This window comes from Pelodiscus sinensis, chromosome 6 (assembly GCF_052426305.1).
Source record: "Pelodiscus sinensis isolate ZL-2025 chromosome 6, ASM5242630v1, whole genome shotgun sequence".
Taxonomy (NCBI): Eukaryota; Metazoa; Chordata; order Testudines; family Trionychidae; genus Pelodiscus; species Pelodiscus sinensis.
This window is the reverse complement of record NC_143057.1, coordinates 87,761,877-87,778,699: the sequence shown is the minus strand read 5'-3', so window position 1 is coordinate 87,778,699 and position 16,823 is coordinate 87,761,877. Positions and strand designations below refer to the sequence as shown.

The window sequence follows — 16,823 nt, the reverse complement described above, 5'->3', positions numbered from 1 at the left end:
TAAATCTGAAGAGTTCCTAAGTGTGTATCATTTTCAAGTGTTCTTCTTCCAGTAGGTAGAGATAGGTGAAAAACTTAAATACGTAAAGTCTCGATTATCTGACCTTTGTTTATCCGATATTCCGTGTTATCCAACGTGCCACGTGTTATCCAACATGCCAAGGGGCTCCAGGGACACTGGCCTTGCTTTCCCTTTTACCTGTTCCAGGGCTGGGCAGGAGCGCTAGTTGGCAGGTCTGCAGCTCCCTCTTGTGGCTGAAGAATTCGCTGTCAGCAAAGTAGCTTTTTTTTCTTGTTTTTCCTGTTTCCGGGGAAAGCGGCAAACACCTTGCCCTGCGTCACATCATTGCCAGGGGACATAGAGTGGTGCAGGGCAAGGGCTATGTTCCCGCAGCAAGGCAGAGCCCTGGATCTTACTCCCATTTGGGAAGAAATACAAGGGCTGGTCAAGGCAGCAGATTCAGGAGGTTTAGAACTGAACCTCACAAGGTTCACAAAAGTTCAAATTTATAAAATTAATTACTGTATTAAAATAATTTTCTGTATTATCTGCCATTTCCTTTATCCAACCATCCTCTGGTCCCATTTAGTTTGGATAATTGAGACTCTACTGTAGTGAAATATTCTAGACCACTAGTGGACAACCTGTGGACCAAGGTCCACATGCGTCCCAATGGGGGGTGTGGGTGGTCCCAGGGCATTTAGCTTACTGTTGACCATACACAGAGTTGCCAAATTCTGCTGATTTTCATCTGCATTTTTTTCTTAGTGGTATTACAAAAGTGACATGCACTAAAAGCAAGGGTCTACAAAGTGAGATGCATACTGATTGCACACAACATTGACAGTCATGCACGCCTCCTGCATCCAATCAAACCACTCCTATGGTTGAATTGACACACACTGAAAATTTTAATATGCAAGTGCAGTTAGCAAAACTACCCTATTCCAGGAGACCATCTTGGTTATGACAGTCTTATGGCACACTGAAATAGAGGGCAACTTTTGCAAGTCACTCATTAGCCTAGGTTGCCCATTGCCTCTCTAGCCTGCTATCCTAAACATCAAATTTGTAGTTAAAGTTCTTGCTAGGGCATGTAAACAGTATTTTCTTGATGAAGTTTTAGAAACTGACATGGAGTTGGCTGCATAGATACTATTTAAAAATCAAGGATTTTTTGATGAAAATCTTGATTAGTGAGCCTGGCTGTTGATCACTAGACAAAACAGCAACCATGATACATTATTTATATAATAAGAAATATGTTCAGTCACTCTGGTTACATATTGAACAGAAAAATTTGGGTGAATAAGAACGGGAATTACTAGTGTTTGGTCTGAAATGCCAGGTGAGTTCAGCACAATGACAGCACAGCTTGCCCAAGAGCAAGCAATATGTTGTACCATAAGCATCCAGACAGGAAGCACTACACAAAAAATGTTATTGTTTCTTCTTGTGTATACAAACAAAGAAATCCCTTCACTGAGACTGGCCATCATGCACTGATGGATTTCACTACTCAGTGGAATAAATGGAGCTTATAGTTCATTCATGCAATAGATGTCCATCCTTATTTTGAAAATGCTTTCTTCTGCAATACAACTGACGTGTACTCAGGTACTAAATGGTTTAAAAACCTGGGAACTGTGGTTTATTTTCACTCAGGGAGAACTTTCACAGTTGGTTGAATTTCTTTCAACAATAATTAAGAAAATATAATGTACTAGACCATGTAAAGTATTAATTAAATTGAATAAGACAAGGGCTAGTCCTTACATCTGTTCTTGCACTGAAGAATAAACAAAGAATGGCGGTGATTTATAACTTGGTGGAAACTTCAGGGTTGAAATAAATATAGGCATGAATTAATGCTGGAGATAGGTGAAAATCTCAGTCTCTGGCTACACTTTTAGACAGTAATAGCACTGTTTACAACTTGCCTTTCCCAAACTGCTGCATTGTATTAGAGGTACAGAAAAAACATCAGGTAATATTTAAACCTTATTATTGGTATGTGCAGTTCCTTAAAATTTTTACACATAATTGAACAAAAACATCCTGTATATTCACATTGGTATGCCAAACAAAATTAAAAAATAAACTCTTAGGGAAATCAGTGCTATAGGATACCTGTCAGCCTTTCTGGCCTATGTCAATGTGTGCCAAGATATGACAAACTCTAAAAACCCTGACGGTATAATACTAATCTCAAACTTCCCGTTGATCAGTTAATGTGTGCGGGCTGGAATACACTTTCCCATTTCATCCAAGTTATTAACAAAACAAATAAATGCTCTGTAGGTGCTTGCTTAAAGATAATAGCAGGCTATGTTTTGGGGGCTGTGTGCTGACTAACTAGGCTCTAGCCCACTACTGGGCCACCTGCAGCCCACCAGCATTCTGTGTATGGCCTGCGAGACATTTTGTTTACCCATGCACAGGGTTGCCAGATTCCGCTGGTTTCCATCTGAGTAGTTTTCTTCCTAAAGAGAGATGCATGTAAAGCAAGGGAACATGAATGAGGAGCCTGCTGATTGCACACAGTGTTGACTGAGAGCCATATGCTTGGGGGAGAGGCGGGAGGGCTGTCAGTTCTGGCAGGCCCTCAAGCAAAGTGCATGAGAGGCTAACTCCATGTCCCAAACTACCCTATCTTGGTTACAACAATCTTGCAGCCCAATGAAATGGAAGGCCCACTCACTAGTTTAGGTTGCCCATTGCTGCGCCAGCCTGCTATCCTTTAATTTCTAGCACCTTTTGGATCCTTTCACAAGGGAGCAGGCTAATTCAGAGAGAGCAGGGATTTAAGAGGCTGAAGTGACCCGAGGAGCTATCAAACAGGGGATTTTAGAGAAGGAATATGAGAGGCAGATACACCTAACAAATATACTCTACACTTAGGCCAATAATTCACCAACCCACAAAAACTTCAAAAGTAAACATGATGCAGGAAGATGTACACTGTCCATTTCTTTGCATTGAAATCATATGTGATGGATGTGTACATGCAGTGCAAGCTGCTCTTGATCCTCAGAGAGAATACAGAATCTTGAGGCCAGAGTGGATGAAGTGGAGAAACTAAGAAACAGCTCATACATGGAGATTTTCATGACATAGTAGAATGGTCCCACCCAAGTCTGACAGCCTGCGTGCTGTTAAGATAGATGAAAGTATCAGGTAAGGAAAGCAACAAACTGCACAAGAGGACAAAAATCCCATCTCTGGGACATTCCTACCAGTTGATAGCGTGGTATGCTCTCACACTGAGGATAATCCTCCTCAGGCAAGTTCTCCAATTATTAGAACGAGCCAGGTAAATAAATAGTTGGTTTTGTAATGACTGGGAGAACTAGCTGGTAAATTGCTTTCTAAGTGCAAAGATTGTCAATCTTATGAGACATCTAGAAAGATGTGCAGTGCTGAGGAATCGCTGGCAGTTTTGGTAGGTGTAGTTACCAGAGACATAGAGAAAGGTAGGAAGGGGGTCCTGGAGGCCCAATTTAGGCTGTGAGGTGAACGAATGAAGACCAAGACCTCTATGATTACAGACATTGAAATGCTGCAAGGAAGATACAGAACTGCAGGCTTCAATGTGTGAATGACATGATGATACAAGACGATACAGGGTTACCTTTATTAGGAACTGGACAGTGGAGGATCTTATATAAAAAGGATGGACTCCACCAAAATGATACCAAACTGTTTCCAGGTAACAACAAAATAGGGACCATCAAGAGATTTTTTTTTTCTTTAAACTGAAAGGCTGGGTGAAAGCTGATAGGTGCCGTAGAGTACAAGCTTGAGGCAGGAAAATCACTTAGGGATGAATTTTTTTGAAGGGGGAACTCTATACCTTAGTAGAGTGGCTAGGAGAGAAGTTGGTAAAGTACATGTAGGAGCTAGTCAGAAGCAATCAAATGTAAGAGTCCCATTTAAATGTAATGGAGGAAGGCTAGGAACGCAATATTGATACAATGTACACATGCTTGTACTCAAATGCTGACAGTCTAAATGGTCAGGTGGGTGAATCAGAGTACCAGCATTAAAGGAGGATATTGATACAATATGCATCATAAAAACTTTGTGGAATAAAGAATAGGATAAACAGTAGGAACACTCTGGTACAGAATATATAGGAATGACAGAGAATGTCATGCTTTCACTAAGAAAGTATAGAGTTGAATCAAGTAAAAAACAAATCGAACTGTACCACAGAATCTCCATGGACAGAAATACCATGCTTGAACAATAAAAGTATAGAAATAACAACATAGTACCAATCGCTTGACCAGTACGCTAATGAAATGCTTAGTAGATTAGAGAGGCTACAAAGGCAGACAACACAGAAATAATAGGGGATTTCAACTATCCTCATATTAACAGGATACATGCAAGGGAGCTGGAACAATCTACATAATGGAGGTGCTTAGGAGCCATTGAATCAAACCGTAAACATATAAAGCCAGGGATGTAGCAGCAGCCCCATTTCCAACATCTATAGATATGTCATGTGAGAATAGAATGCAGAAATAAAACTTCTAGACATTACAAGATAAATGACTGCTTCTTGAAGCAATTAGTCCTGGAACCCATCCGAGGGAGAAGTAATTGTTAGTTAGTCCTAGGTGGAACACAGAAACTTGTCCAAAAGGTGTATATAGAGGAACCACTCAGTATAATAGCAACCATAATGTAATTAACATTCTTGTAGGGAAAAAGATGAAGCAAAACAAACCAAGCACACCAGCATTTAAATTCAAAAAGTGAAACTACACAAAAATGAAAAAGCTGGTTAAATAGACAATAAAAGACAGTCGCAAGAGAGTCAAATGCCTTCAAACTGCATGGAGACTATTTAAAAACACCATAACAGAGGCTGACACTTAATGTGTACTTCAAATTAAAAAATAAACTAAGAACCACAAAAATGCCACAATGGATAAACAGCAACACAAAAGAGGAAAAGGAGGCCAAAAGGCATCCTTTAAAAACTGAAAATTAAACCCCTTGTGAGGCAATCAGAAAAGAGAATAAACTGACAAGTTAGGTGTAGGAAATACAGTAAAGCAGGCAAGAAAGAATTTGAATAGCAATTTGAATAGCAAGAAAAAAAACTAATTTCTTTTAAGGATATCAGAAGCAGGAAGTCCAACATCTCAACCATCCAGTGGCCCCACAACACGCAAGTAAGACCAGACTGGTGGAGAAACTAAATTAATTCTTTGCATTATTCTTCATTATGAAGAATATGGGATAAAATGCACATCTGAGACATTCTTGTTCGGTGATGCATTTGATGAACTATTCCCCACAGAAGTGTCAATAGAGGTGGTTTTGGAACAAACTGATTAAACAGTAATGAGTCACAAGGACCAGATGGCATTTACCCAAGAATTTAGAAGACTCAGATATGAAACTGCAAAACTAACTGTAACCTATCAATTAAATCAGGTTTTGCACCAGGAGGAGAGTTAACGTAACACTGATTTAATAAAAAAAAAAAAAAGGTTCCAGGTGTGACTTGGTTATTGCTAAATTTCAGTACGAGGCAAATAGATAGAAACTATGGGAAAGAACAGAATTATCAGAGACACAGATGAACACCAATTATTGGGAAAGAGCCAACACGTTTGGGTTTTTTTTAAGTGGAAATAATCTTATCATCAGTCTATTAAAAATACTTTGAGGGAGTGGACAACCATTGAGCCAGATGATACAAAGCAAAACTAAATAACCTAAGTAGTCATTAGGTAAAAAGGGAAGTTCTTCTCATAGATCAGTAATTAATTTGTTAAAATGACAGGCTACTCTTTATTTACTATTCTCGCAATGGAGCAAGAGTAACAGTGAGGTTCCCTAAGAATGTGTTCTGGATCAATGCAGTTCAACATTTTTTTTTTCTTTATAAATTATCAGGAAAATAACATTTTCAGCTATCAATTTAGAAGATTGGATGGCTAAAAGTTAGCAACTACCTTGAATCGTACTTAGCCATCCAATCTTCCTCCTAAATTGCTAGCTGAAAACTTTATTTTTAGTCTTTTGGTGCACTTTTAGAAAGATTGTCTTTTTTAAAAGTTTATATAAAATTTTATAGTTTTGCCTTTTTGGTCTTAAGTGTAGTGTGTTTCCACTAGTCAAAACTGTAAGGTTCTTGCCTGCCCACCGCTCGGGGGCAGCAGGAAAGAGCTGCCCATCCCGGCTCGCGGGCCACTCAGCATCCACACCGGTGCTGTCCTCCATCTCCTCTCCCCATGCTCTGATGGCTCAGTCCCCTTCATCCCCTTTCCCTCCACTATGCGGGCTCACCTCCCGCTGTCTCCACTCCTCTTTGTGTGGCGCTACACTGAGCTAAGCCATATTGGCGCGTGCAAAGGAGTGGTAAATTGAAAATCCCATGACAGACAGACAAGAATAGTGGCCACTTAACAGAAAGACTGTCTAAAAAATGGCAAACAGTGGCAAAATTTGTAGAGGATACAGAATTACTCATTCAATTTACTTAAATACATAAAATTAGGTGATAAAAAGGCAGATGAAATTCAGTGTTGATAAGTGTGAAGTAATGCACATTAGAGAACATAATTTTAACTATGTACAAAATGACCATGTCTAAATTAGCAGTAAGCACCCAAGATCTTGGAATCATTCTGGATTAGTTCTCTGAAAACATCTACTCAATGTGCAGCAGTAGTCAAAAAAGCTAAGAGTGTTAGAAACAATTAGGAAAAGGATAGAATCATGCAAAATTGCCCTGTTCTGTTCATTTCCTCTCCTCTGAAGCATCTAGCACTGGCCACTTTATCAGAGACAGGATACTAGCCTAGATGTATCTTTGGCAGTATTGGGTATTTCAACAAAAATATTTAAGCACTGGAAGAATTGTTTTATGAAGTAAGATTAAATGTGGCTTGGCTAAGTGAGGATTTAGAGCAGAATAATGGTTTACAAGTATCTGAAGGCTGAAATACTTTAGGGTTTCACAATAGATGGCAACTAGGGATAATGTGTTTGAAATTAACAGAAAATGAAGCGCAAAAGAGGAGAAGAAAATTGACAATGAGGTGTGTTAGACTGAAATAGCCTCTCAAGCAAAGTGGTAGGAGGACTAGAAATTTAGATAAAGCTCTACTCAATGTAGCATACAGAACAATTCTTATCAGCAGGAATAGACTTATATTGTCCAACAGGACTTTCCCTCTCATCATATTTCTATTATTTGATGGGACAGAACATTGTACGTTACAATGACTGCAAAATGTTATATTTGGTCTAACTTGCACAGGTTGTTAATTTTATGTATTTATTTTTTTAAGGTCTCTTCCTTATTTTAGGCTTGATGCTGTACCCTGCAGGTTGGGGCTGTCAGAAGGCAATAAGCTATTGTGGACATTATGCTTCTGCTTATAAACTAGGAGACTGCTCACTGGGCTGGGCCTTCTACACAGCAATCGGTGGTACTGGTCTGACATTCATCTGTGCCGTCTTCTCAGCACAAGCAGAAATTGCCACATCCAGTGACAAAGTGCAAGAAGAAATTGAAGAGGGGAAAAACCTTATCTGCCTCCTTTAAATACAATGGAAAAAAAATCAATTGGTGCCTGAGAAACACAGACTTCAATCTATTTTGGTTTTAAATAACTTCCTAGAAAGATCCACATACAGGCTTTCACGATTTACGTGATTAAGCCTTATACAATCTTGCCTTGAACTACTGAAGCAATATTCTATCACTTGCTGGGCAATGAGGACCAGAGGAAAGGAGGATCTCAAGCAAACAGAGTGTAGAGATGTGGAAATTTTTGGTGTGACTACATTGTCAGGACTCAGCACAATATACAATTTGAGAGTGAGGCGGGGAATGTATATAATGAATAAACGTTATGTACCTGACAATTTCTGATTTGATCAGATTGCATTCTCCACCTTGGTCATTTTGAAGGATCTGCATTAAAATAATAAAAGCCAGCGTATTTCTACTATGAACAGGACTAGCCTATTTAATCAGGTTTTGTTTTCAAGGGCTTCACTCACTCGTGAACATTTTACTGCCATGTGGTTTGGTACTATACTTTACATAGTGATGCTTGTTGAGTTCTAAAATGACAAAGCACAACAGTACTTTCTGGATAATTAAATGCATGACAGAGAACAGGGCTGAGTATTAAACTGTAAAGAAATTGAGGCAGTGGCTAAAATTATTTAGTTTGTTCTGGCATGAAATATCAGTAACAAGTTTGTAGGTACATTATATTTTAGCAGCTAGACTTGTAATTAAATTATTTTTGTCTCAGAGTGGAGCCAGGGGAACTGTTGTTATGCTGGGGTTTACCTATATAAGATACAAATAGTAGAAGTAATGCTTTAGTATCTAATGTGTGAAACACTGAACTTTGATATAGAAATGGTGCATTTACTAGCAATCCTAGGAGGAAAAACACAATTTTCTCTCTGCAGCACAGAGTTGACAAGGTTATTTTGTGAATGCCAACAAATGTTGACAGTGCCTCACTCTTCCGTAAAAATATGAATTGTATATTTAACTTACAATATTTCTCTGTTTGCCAAAAGAAACCTCATTCTGATTCTATGGACCAACACCATCCTGTGTCTAAAAGCCAGCTTAGTCTGTAACAGACACTCACTCAACAGAATACAATGTCAATGTCAAATTCTAAATGTGTTTTTCACTTGTTTTAATTATATTTGTTATGGACCCATTTCCAGAACAATCAGCAGAAGCAGAAATATGGTGCGCCACAAATGACATTCCTTTCCAAAAAGCATTCAGTTTAGGCAAATAACTTGTATTGGTTCTCCAATTACTGGAATTGTTCTTTAGAGTAGATTAAAAGGATATTAGAAGAAAGAATACTGAACTTTATTGGGGATGCATGAGTACAATGGAGGATTTATTTAATAGATAACTATTCACTTGATATTTGGTTGTAAAATTTAATTTGATAACATTTTGATTTTGATGGAGAAATACTAGCATGCACTGAAGTCTGAGTTTAGTGTTAAAAAGCTATACAGAACCACCAGACGTGGCCACAAGTTCTCTCCATTTTTCTGTAACATTAAAAATCAAATAACTTCTCTAGCTAGAGACTTATGATTAGTCCCTGGATTACGTGAGGTGTGTGTGTTTTTTTTTTTTTAAAAGGACACCAATTTAGTATAGAAACATGTGAAAGTTTTTATTTTTGCTGCATCTCTCTTGACCAGAGTTGAGGGAAATGCAGCTTGCATTAACCATGCATTGTCAATGTTAACCATTAAATGTAACGTTTCTTTGAAGCTCATACAATCCCTATGTGCTCTTTGAACTCTTATCAGCTCCTGTAAAAGTCTCCTTCCCAGCATACTTCGTTATGCAGAACACTTCTTTAGAAATAATTGATCTGTGTGAGAGATTCTAGTAAGGGCTGAGGCCTCAACTATAAAGATTTAAAAAGACAATGTTGCTATCTTTTTAATAAATGGGTTCTAAATGCCAGTTGGTGATAATGTTGCCTCTTAATAATCTGACAATTTACTTTCTAAACTGCAATAATTTTGTTCTGGTCTGTTCCTGCCCTTAAGAGTGCCATTTGTGAAGTATCCAAAACTAAGCCCATACATAGCAGTGCTGCTGACACTTTGTTCTCCTGTGCACATTTGTAATGTCAGAGCAGAACGCAGTGTTGGAAAAAAAAAGGAAGGGGATGAGAGTTTTGCCCTGTGGCTGGCATAACACACTGCACATCATTGTGAGAACCCAGCCTTTCCTCTTGATAAACTAGAATCACACTTGAGAAACCTGTGTTTCCCACCACTCCGTACACTGCACACTTACACTTATAAAGCGGGTAACTCACTTTTCTTTTAATATAAAATAATGCTATGGGCTGGAACCATTTATGCCAAAAGTATGTTTTTAATCAAATTATAACCACTTGCGAAAACTGGTGAATTATGGCAAAATTGGAGCCAGAGCATCAAAATTTGCCTTATTTGAACTTGTGTTCTTTTGACGTATTTCCTTGTACATACACAAAATACCTTAGGAAAGCAAATTCTCCAAATTTTCAAGCATATTATTCATGTGGATGAATCCAGTTTAAAAAAAGCAACCCTGTAAGAATCATCTTCCCTTAGAATACAGATGCAAGGTTGATTGATTGATTGATCTACAGCAGTGGCTACTTTAGAGCACTTCACCCAACTGGCTCAATACAACTGGGGCACTTGAACAGCTATGATATGGAACTTTTACTCAAAAGAGTGTCTTAAGTGCTGTGAACAGCACATGGAATTGAAGGCAAAGATAACATATATTTTAAATGGTGTGATTTGTTTTTCCTTAGGAAGATAGTATGCCAATGTTAAAAATCACTTTCACCAAATCATGACACGATCTCAATATAGTGTCACAAATATGTTTAAATGCCAAGTACTATATGAAGCAATGACAGATTACTGTTTTCAAAGGTGTAGTGCAATGCTTACTTGGATTGGATTGTGCATGCTCCACGTACTGTGTGAATTAAAAAGTGAACAATGTATTAGGACATAACTGTTAAGTCTTTACAATGCTGAAAATGCTAATGTTGGGTTTTATAGTATTGTGCATAAAGGACATTTGTTTTGCATGTGGTTTTCTGAACACTTAAGCTTTTATTATTGTACTGGGATAACATCAAACTGATCTAATCAACTCAATAGGTCATACAAACTCAGTGACTAGCAAAAAGGAAGGCATGCTAAGAAGAAACAAACCAGATTTGCTTGCTCAGGGTTCTGTTTTCTAACATGTGCTAGGATGACTTATTAGATGAAGATTTTCTAAAGTAGTTTTATAATATATGACACACTCATTTTTTATGGCTGCTGTTCCTGAATTTCACCTCTCCAGAGCAGGGGGCCTTCCAAAACAACATATGAAAATAATTTCTTTTGTGAGCCTCAAGCATGTTTAGTTTGTTTCAGGATGGGCCATACACCATATTTTCTTAATGTACATGTAGTGCTTAGGTGCAAGGAATGTTTGATGTGGCAGCTTTAAAAAAGAACCTGTCTGGCTAACTCACTCAAAATCATAGCATACTGACTTTGTAATTGTCAGAGATAGAAATGTTCTTTAAATATCTGTTGTTTGATCACCTTTATAAACATGTTCTGTAAAGTACCGTAGTCCTTTTTGGAGTGTAGCAAGCATGTGCGCATGCACACACGCACACACACGAGAGATGTGCAATAACATACATTTCTTTTTTTATTGTGCTATGCTTTAAAAAGGGACTGACCAGCAAAGTATGGTTGGAGTTTGTTCTTGGATAAACGTATTTCTATGGAATCTGGAAATAGATAACACTGATTATAGTTTAAAGGTTTAGCTAAAATCTCTTTTCTAGATTCATTTGAAATGCTCAGAGCTGGATAATCCAGGCCTGATTTATTTAAATCCTATTTACAACTGTGAAGCTGCATCCATGCACAGTAATCTTAACAACAAAAAGTTGAAAAGCTCAACAGTGCTTGATATCTTTCTATATGCTCTATTGACTACTAGGCCCTGATATCAACATTGCTACTATGCTACAGTCTAGGTCAAATACCATCTTCTTGCTTAATGAACACTTAAGAACCTGTGGGTCTGGGGATTTTCAAATTATTTAATTTTGCATTAGTATTTAATATCAGAATATCCCCATTCCTAGTTTTAAATGCAGGAATCAGCAGTGGCTCTTTTGTGAAGACAATGTGACACACCAAACACCTGGGCAGTAATGCAGGCCTTTAGCTGTATAGAATTCCATAACTGAAGCAAAAATCTGCCTAGGATTGTAGGCTGTGGTCACATACCCATGGTACTGCTGTTGAGTGACCAGTGCTTTGTGTAATGTTTTTCAGCACTAATTAGGTACCCAGTAACATCTGTTTTTATCATCTACAGATGACAAGGGGGAGTTTGTAAACTGAATTACTATTAATACAGGTCTGATTACTTTAGTTTGAATAGGTTTAGATAATTTACGGCTGATCAAGATGCATACATTAAGAGATTTATACTTAGAAAATTTACATTAGGCCATTGAGATTTTACAATTACACTGTGCTACCATTTACATATTGATCACTATATTAAAATAGCAGAGGAGTAGCCGAGTTACAGACTAACTGGAAAAACTTAAAAAATGACAAATAGTCTTGCAGCACCTTAAAGACCAACAAAACATGCAGATAGTATCATGAACTTTCATGAGCACAACCCACTTCTTCAGATGAAAAGAGTATTAAAAGTCCAGTTCCAAAATAAATAGGGATTGGGGCACATGGGAGGGGAGAGAAGGAAGGCGGGGGGAGGGGGGGGAGGAGGAGAGAGAAGAGTAAATTAGAGTGTTCATGTTACATGAAGCAGATAAGAATAATTTGCACCTGCTCTCTTCCATTGTTTGATTTTTTAAGTCATTAGGATGCGGAAGGTAGGTGGCTAGCCAGTGCAGTTTTCACTTTTCTGGGTGAGTATGAAAAAACAAATTGACAGAGCCAGAAGAGTACCCAGACATGAACTATTTCAAAACAGGCCAAGACGACCTACGCCTCACAACTTAAACCCTTCCAACGCATTATCAACGATCTACAACCTATCCTGGAAAATGACCCGACTCTCGCAGGCCTTGGGGAAAAAGGCCAATCCTCACTTACAACCTCCTAACCTTAAATGCTTTCAGTAACCACATAGCACACCTCCATCATAATCATCCAGGAATACACCCCTGCAAACAGCCCTGGTGCCAACTCCATCCACACATCTACACAAGTGATTTCCATCACTAGAACCAACCACATCAGCCACCAAATCAGAGATTCAACTGCACATCCACTAATGTGATCCATGCCATCAAAGCTCCTCAGCAACGTATATTGGCCAAACTGTACAGTCTCTGTGACAAAGGATTAATGGATATAAATCAGATATCTGAAAAGGCAACACACAGAAATCTGTTGGAGAACACTTTAACCTGCCTGGGCACTCATTAATGGATCTCAAAGTCACAGTGTTGTTTCAGGCCAATTCCACAAGCCAAATACACAGGGAAGTCTTGGAACTTAACTTCATTTACAGGTTTGGGACCCATCACAAAGGTATGAATAAAGACATTGCCTGGCTAGCATGCTAGTTTCCACTTCCTAACGACTTAACCAACCACCAATGGTTACTTAAGAACATTTGCACCTTCTCTATCAGTTTCATGTAACATGAACACTCTAATTCACTTTCCCCCCCTCCCCCATCCGCTATTTATTTTGGAACTGGACCTTTAATAACTCCATTTATCTGAAGTGGGTTGTGCCCATGAAAGCTCATGAGTGACGTTTTGTTTTAAGGTGCTGCTAGACTATGTTATTTTTTAATATTAAAACACTTATTTCTTCTCATCCATAGACTTCAATGCACTTTATAAAAGGAGAGTAAGTAGCCTATGCATTTTACAAGTAGAGAAATTGTTAGAATTGTCAACAAAAGCCTGGATTCATCACTGCCATTGTAATGCTACTGAACAATACTGCCTCCATGGTGGCCTCCTGTTAAGCGTTTACCATGTTCTGACATCAAGTTAGCACCAGGTAGTGCAATAAAAAAAAATCACCTCCTTTAAACCACTCAGGTTAATTTATTTTACTTTTAACAGGACAGGACAGAACAGTCTGAAAAGGGAAAATGTTTCTAATTCTACAAGGTGACAGGACTCGTGTGAGGTTTAGTTCCTTAGAACCTGATTCTGTATCCACAGTTTTAAGAAATGAAGAACCCACAACTGATGGCAAGTTAGCTCTCAACTCAGCAGAATCTCTGTTAGATATCACTGTAGAGATATGTCTACATGTCTGCTTCCTTTTTACGGTAACAAAACAACCTGTATTCCCCAAAGTATTTCACCTGCTGAATGTACTAAAGCTGCACAATGGTTTGATTTATGTAACTAAAACTAGTATGATTTTAACCTAGGTTAGTGGAGGTGGAAATTTGCAATTCAGAGCCCAAAACTCTAAAAAGCTCAGTGCTAACTTAAGATTTCATTATATGTCAGTGCAAAATTAACTCTTACCTGAGGATCCATAGACCGTTGCCTCCATAACACACGGTGTCTGTCTCATTCCACCTACTGGACAAACTGAAGTTTGTTACTTTAAGTAGGGTCATCTATTTGCACCTAAAGTGGCATTCGAAACCTTAAGCAACTGTAAACCTGCCTGAAGCCTTAAAGGGGGAAAAGGGTGGCACGAGGAATGGATTCTGAAGATATTTGCCATGTAGATAGCAAGTAGATAATTTAAAAAGTCGTTTCACACTGAATATGGAAGGTTATCCTTGAATACTTAGGACCATAGGTCCTATGGTCCCAGAGTGAACTTTGCCTAGCAGAAAAAAAGTGACAAAATCTATGGCTATTAGCCACTTTTAACAATAGTCAAAGACTGCAATGAGGTGTAAACTCAGTTGGCCTGGCTGGGAAAAGTAGCAGAGAAGAGAAAAAGCCATGTCAATTAACCCTGCCAATTCCAGAACAAGTAATTACAATGGGGAAAAAAAAGTGACATCTCTTCCTTCTATCTTGAATCACACGCTCCCCCAATGCAGACCTAACATGTCTAATTCTTCCCTGAGAAACATCAGAAAGACATGCAACGAAGACAACAGTCCTTCACCAATACTATAAGAAGTTCCCAATTGCCAGAGTTGACGACTTAAGTACCACGACTTGAACTCTAGTCTGAATTAAGTCGCCTAGGTGACTCGACTTGAGACTCGACTTGGGTTCAATCATTTGTGACTTGAGACTCGACTTTAGACTTGCTAATTTTGTTAAATCGACTTGGTGAAAAAACTGTCCAAAAATGTCGATATTGATGGCTTGTACAAAAGTGACTTGACATTTTTAAAATTAAGACTTGAGACTCGACTTGGACTTGACCATGACAACTTGAAGACAACACTGCCAATTGCACTACCAATGCCCAAAACATGGGCCAAGAGACACAGCTGCCAGTAAAGTATGGCTGACAGAATGACCAATGCACAAGTAATACATACTTCTTTCATTAAGTTAGTGTCAATTTTATATATGTGCCCTCTTAGCATCTCAAAAATAACAGATGTGGAAATTGTCAGGCTCAGGTTAAGCTGAAAATTCCAACAGCAATAGTAGTTTTTGTGATGAACAGTCACAAGTTCACAGATGCCTAAAGTGTTTCAAGGCAGCTGATCAATCCTCTAAAATCCATACAAGTGCTCTGGACAGACACCAATAGATTGAGGGCAGGAGCTACAGACACAAGGCACAAACACAAGACAGAACAGAAGCTTGTATTCCCTTTATTTTAACCTGGTTCTAGCTCTGGGCACCAAGGCCAGTCACTCCACTACTTTTTCCTAGCTCAATATCCAACTTCAATATAAAAAAAAATTTGCTTATTTTCCTATTCAGGATGTGAAAATTTCCATAAACTGAAATGCCAAATATTATGCATAAACATACAGACACTGTTCTTGCCAAGGCGGTGTACATGAATTCCTTGCTTTTTGTTTTAATAGGTGGTGTTACAACAAATAGTAATATGTTTAAAATAGCATAATTGATTTCCAGTGAATATCATATCCAGTCATTACCTGAGGAATTGGTACTGAGAGCGGGGACATACAACTTTTGGTTTAGGAAAATGTGAAGTGCTAGTTAGTAGCCGCCTATGCTGTTAGGCATTGGCATTGGGAAACCGCTTTCTTTTGGAACAAAAGTGAATACCATGCTTTCACAATATTTCTCATAAACTTGGGATTTCCATTTCAGAGCTAATACATAGCTAAACTATTATTCCACTATTTCAATAAGAGTAGATTACCTATGTGAAGGGTCAGAAGTATCTCATGGGGAAAAAAACCCCAAAACCATCACAAAAAATATGATTTTATTGCTGAAATGTAATTATCTTTACTTTTTGGAGGGCAACATTAGACAGACATGTATCTCCATTATATCTGTTCCATTCTTCCTTGTGCTTGATTTATTAGAATGTTTTCTGTTCAGGCTCATTTAGAGCCAAACTGCATTCACTTTATTAAGCTAGGTAGGACTAGTACACTGAAGAATAAAACAGATGTTAGGCTCCCATAAGACAGACACTCCCCATCACACATAATAAATACCTTGAGAATTTTTGTAAAAATTAAAAACATTTAAACATTTCCCATTAAGAATACATGTCCACATGGTTGCACCACTAAGCATATAGTAAGGCTATGAATAGACAACAGAGGGTTTTTTTTTTTTTTTTAAGTGGCCTTTTTCAAAAAACTTCACTTGCATCTATCTAGGCTGCCACCGCATTCTTTCAAGGTTACATCGAACACCTGAGCATCTCAGAAGCAATGCATGTGTGTATTTTAATCCATTCTGATCTGAGCAAGGAAGTGCAAGTGTATTATAACTCACTATACTCAAAAGGCTTTTTTTTTCCTTCTGAATTTTATATAATGTAGAATAGTATGCCTAACATTTTTTAAAACTGAATTTATCCCTCTAAAGACATTAATCTGCTGCCAAAGCATCTAAATGCAGAGTAATGAGAGAGGAGGGAAACAGGGAAAATTGGCAATTTTGCTCCTGGATTAGGTGAGGTGTGCAACGGTCTTGAAAACATCACTTCTGATTAGACAACTGCCTAGAAAAAAAAATACTGGCTACATATTAGAAGAAGAGTATCACTGTAGTGTGCATTCTCAAAACGTTGTTGCAGTACAATGGTCTATATCAACTGTGAAATTAGCTGCTTACAAA

At 38.2% G+C, this 16,823-nt stretch overlaps 1 protein-coding gene across 10 annotated transcripts in view; it reads left to right on the top strand.

Annotated features, from left to right (window-relative positions):
• Window positions 1-10,638, top strand: part of LHFPL2 (LHFPL tetraspan subfamily member 2) — a 211,927-nt gene extending 201,289 nt beyond the window's left edge. For all 10 annotated transcript variants that reach the window (XM_089779366.1, XM_006119133.5, XM_089779365.1 and 7 more), the window contains one exon: window positions 7,317-10,638. In XM_089779366.1, the coding sequence (XP_089635492.1) occupies window positions 7,317-7,573 (257 nt within the window). In that variant the 3' untranslated portion in view covers window positions 7,574-10,638. The remainder of the gene's footprint in view (window positions 1-7,316) is intronic.
• The last annotated feature ends 6,185 nt before the right edge of the window (window positions 10,639-16,823 follow it).